Source organism: Stegostoma tigrinum, chromosome 18 (assembly GCF_030684315.1).
Source record: "Stegostoma tigrinum isolate sSteTig4 chromosome 18, sSteTig4.hap1, whole genome shotgun sequence".
Lineage (NCBI taxonomy): Eukaryota > Metazoa > Chordata > Chondrichthyes > Orectolobiformes > Stegostomatidae > Stegostoma > Stegostoma tigrinum.
In genome coordinates this window covers 5,781,760-5,796,739 of record NC_081371.1, presented here as the reverse complement: position 1 = coordinate 5,796,739, position 14,980 = coordinate 5,781,760, and the positions used below count along the sequence as shown (strand labels likewise).

Here is a 14,980-nt window from a genome sequence, read left to right as displayed (position 1 = left end):
GAAGGTGCCGGGTGTGGTGGGGTTGGAGGGCAGTGTGGAGCGAACAAGGGAGTCACGGAGAGAGTGGTCTCTCCGGAAAGCAGACAGGGGTGGGGATGGAAAAATGTCTTGGGTGGTGGGGTCGGATTGTAGATGGCGGAAGTGTGGGAGGATGATGCGTTGTATCCGGAGGCTGGTGGGGTGGTGTGAGAGAACGAGGGGGATCCTCTTGGGGCGGTTGTGGCGGGGGCGGGGTGTGAGGGATGTGTTGCGGGAAATGCGGGAGACGCGGTCGAGGGCGTTCTCGATCACTGTGGGGGGAAAGTTGCGGTCCTTGAAGAACTGGGACATCTGGGATGTGCGGGAGTGGAATGTCTTATCGTGGGAGCAGATGCGGCGGAGGCGGAAAAATTGGGAATAGGGGATGGAATTTTTGCAGGAGGGTGGGTGGGAGGAGGTGTATTCTAGGTAGCTTTGGGAGTCGGTGGGCTTGAAATGGACATCAGTTACAAGCTGGTTGCCTGAGGCGAGCCTACCATGGGGAACCTTATTAAACATCTTATGTTATTAGGAAATCTAGTAACCACACATTTGGTTCCCTCAATGGAGGTTATTAATAATATATTGTATATAGTTGAGCAGTGCTACTGGCCTTCCTCTACCCCCTGCCACTCACTGCTCAATTTGGTGCTCCAATTATCACATGTTGCCAACTCAGAAGTAACTGATTCTTGTCACCCCATTTTGGAAGAACTGCATTGTTTCTTAAGTGATCCCAAACCATGTTGTTATGTTGTTATGCTTGTAGAGGGAGTCTAAATTAGCAGCAAATGCACAATTCTACACTACCGAGAAGGAAAATAGGCTCCCATTGAAGTACAGGTGAGGCTGTGAGAAATTTTTGATAGTTAGACTCCTAAATGATGAAAAATAATAGGTTTATACAAAGTCTAGCGGTTGTCTATCAATCCTGGCACGTTGCACAAAACATTTTGAACTGTATAGACATGACAGAAAGACTTGGTCTAGAATGGCAGCATTACATTTCAAAAGAGCTCAGATTCAGCCTCATGGTAGAGACTTGAACATATAATCCAGGACAATGCAATTCTAAAAACGGTACTGCAAGTCAGTGTCAACATGCTTCAAATGGTTTTAAACGGAGACTTATCTATTTATTTCAATTGATCCATGGCACTATTTTCAGAACAACGGGAGAAGTACTAACATCCTGAACAACATGAGTTTACCTCAATAAAAACAAAAAAAAAGATGTAAATGGTCATTTACCTTACAGTCCAGAAACTAGCTGTCACATTCCCTTGTATCACAATACTAACTACACTTCAAAAGTACTCCGTATCTCAAGTCGCAAAATTTACAAAAAGTAGTAAATTTCATTTCTGCTTGGTAACTACAGGTCTGCACTTGTTAAGACAGTGGTAAGATGTCAAAGTAAATGACTCACTCAAAAATGCTGGCTCAATGTGATACATTTTGGAAGGACAAACTTGAAAGCAGAATACAGGGTTAACAAAAAGATTCTTGGCAGTGTGGAGGAGCAGTGGGATCTTGGGGCTCATGTTCACAGTTCCCCGAGAGCTGCCACCCAGGTGGATAGAATTGTTAAGACGACGTATGGTGTATTAGCTTTCGTTAATAGAGGGATTGAGTTCAAGAGCCGTGAAGTTATGCTCCAGCTATACAAAAGCCTGGTTTGGCCACATTGGGAGTATTGTGTCCAGTTCTGGTCACCTCATTACAGGAAAGATGTTGAAGCATTGGAAAAGATACAGAAGAGATTTACCAGGGTGTTGTCTGGAATGGAGGGAAGGTCATACAAGGAAAGGTTGAGAGCGCTAGGACATTTCTCTTTAGAACGACAAAGGATGAGGGGTGTACAAAATGATCAGAGGTATAGATTGAGTAGACAGCCAGAGACCTTTTCCTACAGTGGAGGTAGCTGGGGTGGTACAGTGGGGGCGTCACGGTGGCTCAGTGGTTAGCACTGCAGCCTCACAGCGACAGGGACCCGGGTTCGATTCCAGCCTCGGGCGACTGTCTGTGCGGAGTTTGCACATTCTCCCCGTGTGTGCATGGGTTTCCTCCGGGTGCTCTGGTTTCCTCCCACAGTCCAAAGATGTGCAGGCTAGGTGGATTGGCCATGCTAAATTGCTCGTAGTGTTCAGGGGTGTGTGGGTTATAGGGGGATGTGGTCTGGGTGGGATGGACTTGTTGGGCCAAAGGGTCTGTTTCCACACTGTAGGGAACCTAATCTAATCTATTATGGGGGGGGGGGGGGCACAGTTTTAAAGTGAGTGCAGGTAGATATAGGGGAGATGTCAGAGATAGGTTCTTTACTCAGTGGTCGGGGCGTGGAATGCATTGCTGGAGAGGGTAGTGGAGTTGGCCTTATTAGGGGCATTTAAGCAGTTATTAAATAGGCATATGGATGCTGGTATAAGGTGGGGTGGAGGTAAGGTGGATCTTCATTTTAGGGTAAAAGTTTGGCACAACATCGTGGGCTGAAGGGCCTGTACTGTGCTGTACTATTCTATCTTCTTTACATGACAATTTGCCTATTTGTAGGGATTATTGTAACTCCCAACTTTTTGAGAAAAACGCAAAGGAAAAAAAACTGGAAACCATTATTTGCACATAATCAAAAGCAAGTCTTACAACTTGACCTAGACATTAAGGGTAACTCGACCCAAAACATTAATTCTGTTTTCTCTCCAGTGCCAGACCTGAGCTTTTCCTGCAATTTCTATTTTTGTCTCTGATTTACAACATCCACAGTTCTTTCAGCTTCTAGACATTATCTTGACACTGATCCATAGCAATTAGCACTTCATTAATGATAATTAACTTCCAACATTTGTACAAACAGGCCTGGATTAGAAAATACAAATCAAATCTCTTTTAGAATCCTAGACATCTGCAGCATAGGAAAAGGCCCTTTGTCCCAATGAGTCTGCACGAAAGACCAGCACTAATGTGTTCTAATCACATTTTCCACCAGTTGTCCCAGACCCCTGTAAGCTTTCGCACTGCAAGTATACATGTAAATACTTCTTTTATAATATGAACGTCTTTCCCTCTACCACCCTTATAAGCATTACTTTTCAGATTCCTACCATCTTGTCACCTCGAAACCTCCTGCCCCTTATCTTTAACCCCAGTCATTAATCCCTCCAACAACGAGAAATGTTTCTTCTCATCTACCCTGACTGTGCCACTCATATTTCAATCATGCCCTCCATAAGTCACCTCTGCTTTAAAGAAAACAACCTCACTCTATTCAATCTCTCTTCATAATTAGAATTCACCAGCCCAGGCAATATCCTCTCAAATCTCCTCTGCACCCTTCTAGTGCAATTACACTCCTCCTATAAAGTGGATTTCAAAACTGCAATTAGTTGCAGCCTGGCCAAAACGTTATGAAGTTCCATCATCACCTCCCTGCTCTTAAACTTTTAAGTCTTGGCTAATGAAGTCAAGTATCCAATATGCCTTCTTAGCCACTTTATGTACCCATCCTGCTACCTTAAGGATACTGTGGACACGCACACCAATGTCCCTCTGATCATTGGTAGATCCCAAGGTCCTACTGTTCATCATGCATTCTCCTTCCTTGTTTGTCCGACCCAGGTGTATCTCTCATTCATCAGGGCTGATTTCCATTTGGAACTGATAGGCCCATTTAATCAGCAGTGTCCTGCAGTACAATATTAATATGATGGAGAAGGGAAAGCGTTACGAGATCGCAGTAAAGTTGGGATCAATACAAATTAAGAAACTATCTGGGCAATCGTAAACTAAGATGTGGCATGACACTAGTGCATTGAAGTCAACACTGCAAAGATGGCTCGAGTTGGACAACAAGGTGAGGTCTTTTGTGCACACTATTAATCACAGTAAAGAACTAGACGGAGCTCATTCAGCCAGTGATGCCAACCTACATTTGGTTATATATAAAACAGTTTTATCCTGGAGCAGGTACAAGGAACACCCATCTCAAGACCCGCTGAAAAGACCCAAGAAGAATAGCAAACTGAAGAGACACAGTGCCCATCTAATGATGCTTGGCTGAACAGTTTAAAGAGGTAACATAAGATCCAGCAACGTTGTTTTGCGATGCCAAAAGCAGCAGAAGCTGTGACTACATTATCCACCAGCTGGCTTGGCTGGAAACGCAAGACATTACAGAACCCATTCAAACCACATTAATGAAAGTTGCCATCAAGAAACAACAACAGGGACAGGTGAAGAGAATACGACTGATTTTATTAAGAAAAAGTTAGACTAAAATGTGTTAAAATGTATTTTTAAATTTTGTAGAAACACTCTTAGAAATGTCATTTTGAATTATATTTTAAATATTGTAATTTTGTATCTTTAAATTAAACTTACTTTCACTACTTCTTTTGCTCCTGCATGGAAATATTTACCTGACTTCAGCTGTAATGCGCTCTCATTTAATTGTAAAGTATTTATGGATCATCTTGAGATGATGAAACACACAAAATAAATGCAAACTCTTCATTGATTAGAAATGAATATGGGAAATTAAATAAAAACAAGTACTAATCTGAGGGAGGACTGAAAGACATTGACTCTGCATTTGTTGTCGGACAATTTGTTGAGTGTTATTTCTTGATGACAACAAGATACCACACGGAGAGCTCATCCAGTCATATTTCTACAGAAGTACCAAACCAGACCAAGTCCGCCTTATATTAAGTATTAATCTTGCGGGATAATGTGTTGTCATCAGTTGAGGTCTTGAAAACATCACCATTATTTGATATCTCTTGATACCTTTATTAAATAACAATGCAAATAAATGAAGTGGAAATAGAAGGTAGGCATAATCCCACTTAATGGCATTTAATACAGGCTTGAGGGAGGTAATTGCCTACTCCTGTTTCTGTAATCCCGTCTCTTAGGTCTATACATCTGTTTCTCTCATTATATACTTCAGTCTTCTCTGGGTACTCAGGAATTAGCTGGAAAGTTGAAACCAATGGGTCCATTCCTGACATTTGGAACCTTCCAAAAAAGTGCCCGACGCTGAGGAGTCCAGAGCCTTCAGACTGGCATACCCAAGTGTATAGCCAAATAAATTAGATGAATTAACACCCGTTGTAACACTGGCATAACCATAAAACTGACCACCATGAAGCCTAGTCATTTAATCCAATGCCCCTATAGACACCCAACTGTATCTCCAGCATCCACCCTAAATTAACTCACCAGCCCTGATTCCACCCAATTATTCTGTTATGATGCAGAGACCGTAAACCAGTCCAAGTTAGACTCACTAATACTGGATTTGTAATACAGTGAAACTTAAACATTCGATAAGCCTCAAAATTGCTCAATTGTTCTCAGCCAGACTATACAAATAACCAATATTGTAAATATTTATAATTTAAAGAAATATTAACAAGTTATTAATAATGTAACTTGCACAGTACATAGATGATCTACAAGACAATCTATTATCTAGCCCCAATCTTCTTTAATTGCCAATACCCACTCTCACACTGTGAAAGACAATTAAAGAGTGATTTTTTTTTGTTGAAAAAGCTTATAAATTGCCCATTCGATAAGTATTTCAATAATGAATACGAAGTCTTCTTAAAATCCAATTTGTTGTATACAGGCAGTTAGGACATTACCTTGCTTGAATTCCAAAGTCACTGGTCAATGCAAACAATTTCCACAGACCTCCAGAGGCTTTTCTGCTTTTTTAAAAAAATATAGATAGGGTTCTTTTCTCAGGATTATCAACAAATCAATAGCTTCATAATAACTGAGAGTAAAGCCAAACAAAAAAAAAAGTCCTGCAACTTCCAAAGCAGCACTCTGACTCCTGCCCAAAAACTCCATCGAAACCAGTTCACTCTTTGGTTTCTAGGACTTTTTCAATATTCCGTGGTTGGCTGGTCAGCACTGGTCCTCCTTTAATTGGCCAATTCAACATCCAACCAACTGCCTGTGCATAACACCTTGGTGTTGATTTGTCTGTTGTATTCCTGGAGCAGTACTTAAACCAAGCCAGTTCCCAAGAGCAAACATCTGTGCTTTGTTCTCTCCTTTATTTTAAAATGAGCTGTTGTTCACTGTTGAAGGTTCAATTCTCAACTGCAACTCAGTTCCAAACTAAAAATGATAAAAACAAAAGAAAACAATGGCCTCAACACTTCTATCACCACCCTATCATACCCCATCCACAGCCCCCCGAACTCCCGGGACATCCTGTTGTATTGTGTTTCAGCCATTATGTCATTGGGCCTTTAAAAGACTGTACTCATGACGTCTTCACTGTATCACCTGAATAAATAACAATCATAACTCAGTTAATGCTCCTATGTTGTAACATAACAACTGAATATTCCTCAGGCACACAGTGCTTGTAATGCTAACGTAGTGTTGGTTCTAACAGTTGTTACATATATTGATTGCATTATTCAATTCCACATTTTTTGCCCAGTTTCGCATGTGAAGGAGATAACATTAGCAATGTCTTATCAAAAGGCTTTGCTGCAGCCAAATTCACATCACAGAAACAGTGCTCGCCTATAAACTATAAAACAAAACTATAATGCATAAAATAAGAACTGAAAGTGAACTGAAAAGCTAACTGAAGACCAGAATTTTTGCTTAGGAGCTACTAAAGTATTTTTAGGGTCTTTATGTCTTGAAAGATATGTGGTTTCAACCCTGTCCAATCTACTGCTACCTGCATGAGGTTCTGTCCTATATGCGACTGTCCTATATCCCTAGCTGACTGATCAGACTCAAAGCTCCTTCCGCACCAAGTACCTCCTGCTCCTACTTTATGTTTACTCAGTCAAGGTAATCTATTAACCCTAGTATCCAGCTTGACTCTTGCTACAGTGTCAATGTTGTGAGTAAAATGTATGATTCCACAAGCCTGACTAAGTCCCAGACAATTCCATTATCATTTCTATCTACATCTTGTGCAACCAGCAGGACAGAGCCACCAGAGCAAACAGCACAGTAGAATACAGTTAGGAGGGAGTTATCCTCAACATTGACTCTACACTTCCTGATATAACCTGGCTTTAGGTCAAACATGGGCAAAGAAACCTCTTACTGATTATCACCTGCCACTGTCCCTCAGCTGGTGCATCTGCACCAATCAGTACAATCAGCATGTGATAGGGTCAAGCAATTCCACAACTAAAGTTCACATCTAAGCTCTGTAGACCTGTCATATCTAGTCATGAAAGGTAGTAGACAAATAACAGTAGGAGGCTGGCTCACAGATATCTGCGGAAGTTCAAAAAACAAGGCTGATATATTGGCATCTTCAGCCAGAACTGCCAAGTGGATGATCCATCCCAGTCTCTGCCTGAGATCTCCAGTATCACAGCTGCCACTCTCCAGCCCATTCGATTAAATTCACACTGAACAATGTAGACAATGGACATTGCTAAGGGTTCTGATAACATTCAGGAAATTCCAGAACTTGCTATCCTTTGGTCAAGCTGTTCCAGTACAGCTACAATACCAGCATCAACCCAGAAATGTGAAAAAGTGTCCAGTTATATCCTGCACATAAAAAGCAGAGCATATCCAATCTGGCTAATTAATATCATCTTGGTCTACTGGCAACCAACAGTAAATGATGGAAGGTGTCATTGACAGTGCTATCACGCTGCAGTTGTTCATTAATAACCTGTTCATAACACTCAGCTTGGATTTCCCTAGGATTACTCACCCTCTGCACTCATCACAACATTGGTCCAAACGTGAATCATAATATGAACTCCATCGGCATGGCGATAATAACTGACCTTGACATCAAGTCCAAGTACAGCATCAACATGCCTTAGGAAAACTGGAATAAATGGAAGCTGGGGACCTGGCTCAATTAGTTGAGTCATACCTAGAACAAAGGGAGATGGCTATGGTTATTGAAGATCACTCATCTCAGCTCTAGAACATTAGTAGAGGGTTCCTCTACATTGTTCCAGAGGTCCAACCACCTTCAAGTGTTCTTCAATAAACTTTGTTCCATCATGAAAGGGGATGGTCACTGATGATTGCACAATATTCAGTGGCATTTGTCATCCCTCAACTACTCATGTCCAAATGCAGCAAGATCTGGGCAAGTAGGCCATTGAGAGATTAAAGTCCTGCAAGACCAGCAGTCTCCAAACAAAGTCAAGGCAGGAGAAAAGTCCTTGAGTGGTTTGCAGGTTTGTCACAGAAAAACTCCTAAAATCAGATGGCTCAAAAAGGTGTCAGCGGAAGACATCCTACATGGCAGTTGAAAACTTGTGTCCCTTAACTCCCTTGAAAGGAGAACCTGAGCTAGACTAGTAACTAGTTTAAGTATCTCATGAAGAGACATTAACTAAAGAATACAGAATCATATATTCCTCAGCAATAAACCCAAACAAACAGACAAAATGGGCTCAGAAACCATAACCACTCTCCCCTACATCAAAGACATTTCGGAAATGACTACCAGACTACTCGGACCTCTTGGCATCAGGGTAGCCCACAAAACCACCAACACACTAAAACAGCAGCTAATGAACTTAAAAGACCCTATACAGACAACAAACAAAACAAACGTCATCTAAAAAATACCTTGCAAGAACTGTGACAAACACTGAACAAACTGACAGAACTACATTGAACAAACTGGCAGAAAGCTAGCCACCAGGGTACATGAACATCAACTAGCCACAAAACGACATGACCCACTATCACTCGTATCCTTACATACAGATGAGGAAGGCCACCACTTTGATTGGGACAACACATCCATCCTAGGACAAGCCAAACAGAGAAACGCACGAGAATTCCTAGAAGCATGGCATTCCAACCGGAACTCCATCAACAAACACATTGGCTCCAAATCAATCTACCATCCCCTGAGAAAAAGAACAGGAAATGACATCACCAACCCAAGGAAACCTGACCAGATAAATAGAAAGCGGGACATAACACCAGCGCTTCATCGGAGGCTCGCTGATGATGTTACCTAGTATGGTGACGAAACGTCTGAAAACGAACCTTCCAGCTCAGCGAGAAAACTCACATCCAGAATCATATAAACACAAAGTCTGCAGAAGGAAACTGATTAGAGTTGTGCCAGCTGAACAAAAACTCTGGAAAAGAGTTGTGCTTCACTGACATGAGTATAAGGCCATTGAGAATACAACAGTTTAATCTATAGTAAAACGTTTCAACTAGTTATTCTAAAACGTAAAACAGTTCATTCTTTTCCTTTTGCATTTAATAAAAAAAAACTTTGTTAAAAGTACATTGGCAAACTCTTGTGAATATGCTCAGTGACTGACCACCACAGTTAATAATGTACAAAAATAAAGCTTGTGGTTTACCAACACAAATTTCACTCTGGGATCTAATTTTACATTATCACCTTCACTGAGGTAAAGGCTCAGGCAATGGCCTTCTCCTTCAAAAAAGGAGCTAGCCACCTTCACTTGAAATTTAATCACATTCCCTTTGCTGAATCCCCAACATTCTGGACACTACCATTATCCGAAACTTAAATAGACCTGGCACATAAATACATTGGCTACAAAAGCAATTTAGAGCCTGGAAATTCTGCGATGGATAACTAACCTCCTGTCATTTGAAAGCCTGTCAACCTTTCACAAGACAAGTTGAAACTGGAACAGAACGAACGTTCTCCACTTGCCAGATGAGTGCAGATCCAACAACACTCAAGAAGCTTGTCACCATCCAGGCAAACCAGTTTGCTTGATTAGCACCATGAATACAGAGGGTTACAAAATGCACTGCAGTAACTATCAAGTCTCCTTCAACAACACTACCACCTACAAGAACTCCTTCAACCCACTGAGTACCTTAACATTGAAGTACATCACCGATCCTTCATGGACACTGGGCCCGCTTCCTTGAATCCCCTTCAAGCAACAAGGATGTCCCTGGGTAATAAATGCTGGCCTAACCAGTGATACCCACATCCATGAATAAATAAAAGAAAAGGAAACTTTGATCAAAAAGATTGGTTTTCATTGGGGCCTTTAAAGTTAAAGTGCTAGAGAAGGGCAACACGGATTCAAGGAGACCATGACAAAGTGAGCCTAAAGGCATCATAGGCGCATAAATTGAAGGGTGATAGGACAAAGCAATATGCTGCTGGCTAGGGTCAGAGAACCATTGCACTTGAAATAGAATGAAAAACAGTAGCACAATTGTAACTTTATAATGTAGCAAGGCCGTTGCAAATTTGTAGCAGAGGACAAAAATGCTAAATTCAGCAAGTTATCAAGTAGACTGTGGAGATCAGCAAGGACATCGGAAATGGGTCAACAGAAACTGGTGCAAGAACAGTACAAGCTGCTAAAGTGATAATTTTATGGAGAAGTTGTAATAAGAGATTGGTATGAGGCATAGATCAATGAAAATAATAAAAGGTGACAATAAAACAGTAAGAATTTTGACAACAGTGGGAGTAGGCAAGGGGCAGGGGTGAGCAACAATGCAGCCGGAAGCAAACATTACTTAGATTATGAGGTTTTACACACCCTGATATTAACTGTGCCAGTGGTCAGAACCAGAGGAGAAATTAATATCAAGATAGTAAAGTTATTGACGCAATTTGTCAACAGTGGATTCGGTCTTCCTGACATTCAACTGACTAAAATTTGAATCGTTTGTACGTTCACATCGCTTAGACAATCAATGTCACAGGACCAAAAGTAGTGGTACAAAGTTGAGTTTAGTGCTTTTGATGTACTTATGAAGGCTGACCACGTGTATCATGTTATCATGGAATGAGGAGTAGGATAAGAATGGACCCACAAGGAAGTCAAATGGAATATGGGGTCAGAGAGATAAGCAACTGAAGCAGCAAGACCAGCGAACAGGTTAAGTATTTGGAGGGGAGACAGAAGTTGCCAGAAACTGAAAAGCAGAGGATAGGTCATTCAGCAAAATGCATGGTTTAAACAGAGCCAGGAAAAATAAGGATTAAGATAGACAAAACAGATTGAAACAAGGTTGGACAATATTCATTTGTTTATGGACCTTAGCAGGGGAAACAATCTACAGACAGACAGGATATGAACAGAAAATAAATAGACCAAAGGCAAGCATTTTGAAAAATACTGACTATGATTACTGAAGATAAAGGCAAGCTTCTACTCTGAGTTATCTAGAACCAATAATAAACATTGATAAGAGAGTGTAGAGCAGGAAAGGACATTGACTAGTCGGAAGAGTGAAAAGAGATTTGTGGGAGAAAGAAGTTATTCTCATAGAAGGGATTGAATTGTATTAGAAAGAATTATGGATTGACAGCAAATCAGGTGAGTGAAGGACCATGGATATTCAGTACAAAATGACTTCAAGGTGAAGTTATTGAGTGGGGACTAGCAAAATAAAAGTAGCACCTTTATAGATAGCTTTCCTCATTGGGAAGAACAATTATAATGCTGATATTACTTGGGTTTAATAGACCTATCTTCCATGTTATGGTTTTAAAACAGTGAAGTAGCACAGCAATAAAAATTCAATTTACCTCTTACTTTCAAGAAAGTAAACAGCATTTAACACCACCGTAAACAGGATACTTGATAAAGGGCTCAATAACAGTAACCTATCCCAGCAAGTGAACATGATATTTATAAGTCTAAGATATCTGCAGCCACCAATTAGATAATAACATTGCAACTCAATACTTATATTCATTAATCCACATGTATTCAATGTTGCTATTCCATTGTGTTTTTTAAGTGTCTGAATATCTCATCAGCCCTAAAGAAGCGACACATGACCAATTCATATGTTACACAGAAATATGAAGAGAAACAAATGGACATATCATTTTGTTAAATGCTCAGGACTTGGATCAAACATGCAGTTATTCCAAAAGAGGTTCACAAAATTTGTCCATTGCTGCCATGAAAACCAAGTTTATACGATTGCTATTCCAATCTAAGGAGCCTTCAACTTTTGGCAGGAGCTCACCTGAGTCTATATGTAAACATTTTCTATTGATTTCACAACTTCATAACTGTGCTAAGTGATAAAAAAGACCCAACTACTAAGTTCAACTATCATTTCAGATAGGAGAATAATCTCTGTACTTCCAAGATGGAATCATTGGATACAGATTAGCTGTAGGAATAATAATACTGGGTGTAAACTTCAAAAATAAATCAATCTAAATTGCTTAGGAGAAAAAAAAGTCTCCCTAGACATTTGCAGTCAAAAAACAGGATACAGAAAACATAGGAGTGCTCTCACACTGAAAAATAAGGGTTGCCTTTTTTTTCACATTCCCTACGTCAAGTAGAACAAACTAGCAAAGAACAAATCTTGCAACAGATATTTCCAAGAAAGCTTGCAAGCTGATTAAAATTATACACCTCACATAGATATTAAATGTCCACAAATGTTCTTGTTCATTTTAGTTTCAAATTGTCATTCTCCTCTCCAGACGTGAGAACCAGTGAAATGATTGGGATAAAGTGCTGCATGTTGTCAGCAGCCCTTCAGTTACCTCAGCCAACTGACATTTTTTATGCATGGTCCAGGCAATAAGTATTGACACTATGGGAAGTGTAAACCGTTTGCCTTCATCTGATGCACACGTCTGCCTTAGCCACCGTGAGTCAGTCAATGAGCAAACAGAGAAGCTGGAACTCAGGCTGATCTTTTCCACCCGTCATCCAAAACCAATTTTACAGTCAGCTGGACAGAGATCTGCCAAGACTGATAAAGCAATCCTGGCACACTTATGTGCGGTTTCACGCAACATCACCATGTGGACTTCCTCACCCAACCATTGGCATAGTTTTATCTTTAATTCAAGATAATGAGGGGCAGAGCCACAATTTTGGCCACAAAATAAGCGCAAATATTGCAGAGTTGGTAACATATCACAAAGGATACACACAGTACCTATTGCACTTAATTTCAACCCCAACCCTCCCAATAAACTTCACAAGCAAAATCGTGACCACTCCCACATTACAAAACCTACGGGTGCAAATAATACGACCCGATCAGCAGCAGCGAAAAAAAATTGGAGATCACCAGCTAGCCACATCACTGCTGTTCAGGACAATTAACAAACTCCATGGGATTTTAAACAATACCGTTTATGCCACACAGACCAAGGGATCGCAAAGCAAATGAAGAACTAAATGCGGTACAAGTGGGCCAAGAGAACACAAAAAGGAACGCAAGATGTGGGGGATACAAGCAGAAGTAATAGATTTACATCTTAAAACGAACAACGGAGCAGGGACCGCTACTCACCAGTCAGGCTGCCAGGAGCAGGGAGACATAACAGCAGCGAAGCCACCAGCGAGAAGGAGCTGTAGATGCCGATGAGACGTCTCATCGAGAGTCCGTACCCCGTGTACCGGGGACAGAGCCGCCATCGCCACCGATTAGCGACCCCTTCCATAGTTCTTCCCCGGTGGCTCACTCACTCACATTCACGCTACCGCTACCTCTCCCTCTCCCTCTCACATCGGAAAGATCGCGCAAGCGCAGCCACCTCTTCAGGAATCTAGCGGCGCGCGGGCGCGCTCGCGAGCACCTAAAACGTCACCCCAAGCCTTCCGCAAAAGCACTGGCTGCCGCCAATCCTTGTTCCTTCTTGGCCCCGCCCCGTTTCTCCCTCCTCCAGCCCGAAGAATCCGTCCGCTTTCCCTCCGCCCTCCCAACCCTGAGCTTGCGGCGTTTTTCCCGCCTCCACAGCTGGACTGTTAGGCACGTGCCTTTCGCTTAAGGCGGGTGTGGAGGCGCCATATTGGAATTGTGAGTCGCGGCAGTCGAAACTCTCAAGGATTTCAGCGAGCGTGATGCCGCCTCAGCCGATCTCTTTTGTTTTTTTTGGTTGATGTGTGCAAAGTCAGTACTTTTCGCCTGACCCAAATTATATTTGAACACAGTGTAAGAGCGCAGTTAAGATCCAGCCACATTGCTCTGAATCTGGAAGCCAGACCAGGTAAGGGCAGTAGATTTCCTTCCTGAAGGGGCGCTGGTTGGGTTTTACAACAATCAGCAATAGGCGCTATTAGGCATTAGAGTAGCTTTCAATGCCAGTTTTTTTTAAAAATTGAATTCATATTTCACTGTTGGCTTATTATTTGGAGTATTAGTTTAAAGCTCTGAATTACTGGCACAGTGAAATTACTGCTCAGCCAATGTATTCAGTTCACCCATTCGAGAGATGACATAGCCTACACCAGTTGTTTGAAAATAATGCCAAGCTTCTTGTGAACAAATGTACCAAAATTCACTGGACCCTGGGGTGGTTCCCGCAGATTAGAAAACAGCCAATGTAAAAAAAGGAAGGAGACAAAAAGCAGGTAACTATGGGCCAGTTAGCTTAACTTCAGTAGTGGGGCAAGTGCTTGAATCAATCATTTAAGGAAGAAATAGCAAGACATCTGGATATATATTGTCCCATTGGAAACACCCAGCATGGGTTCACAAAGAGAGATAATGGGAACTGCAGATGCTGGAGAATCCAAGATGCTTGGCCTGCTGTGTTCATCCAACTTCACACTTTGTTATCATGGGTTCACAAAGGTTGGTCAAGTTTAACTAATTTGATGGAATTCTTTGAGGACCATACTTGCATGGTGGACAATGGGGGAACCTGTGGATGTGGTGTATCTGGATTTCCAGAAGGCATTTGACAAGGTGCCACACCAAAGGCTGCTACATAGATAAAGTTGCATGGTATTACAGGTAATGTATTAGCTTGGATAGAGGATTGGTTGACCAGTAGAAAGCAAAGGGTAGGGGTAAATGGGTGTTTTTCTGGTTGGCTGTCACTGGCTAGTGGTGTGTCTCAGAGATCAGTGTTGGGACCGCAATTGTTTACAATTTACACAGTTGATTTGGAGTTGGAGACTAAGTGTGGTGTGTTAAAATTTGCAGATGACACTAAGGTGAGTGGTCAAGCAAAGTGTGCAGAAGACACTGAAAGTCTTCAGAG

At 41.5% G+C, this 14,980-nt stretch overlaps 1 protein-coding gene across 2 annotated transcripts in view; it reads right to left on the bottom strand.

Moving 5' to 3' along the window:
• si:ch211-1e14.1 (UPF0606 protein KIAA1549) overlaps positions 1-13,606 on the bottom strand; it is a 200,247-nt gene extending 186,641 nt beyond the window's left edge. For both annotated transcript variants that reach the window (XM_048549365.2, XM_048549367.2), the window contains exon 1: positions 13,285-13,606. In XM_048549365.2, the coding sequence (XP_048405322.1) occupies positions 13,285-13,435 (151 nt within the window). In that variant the 5' untranslated portion in view covers positions 13,436-13,606. The remainder of the gene's footprint in view (positions 1-13,284) is intronic.
• Between the last annotated feature and the right edge of the window lie 1,374 nt (positions 13,607-14,980).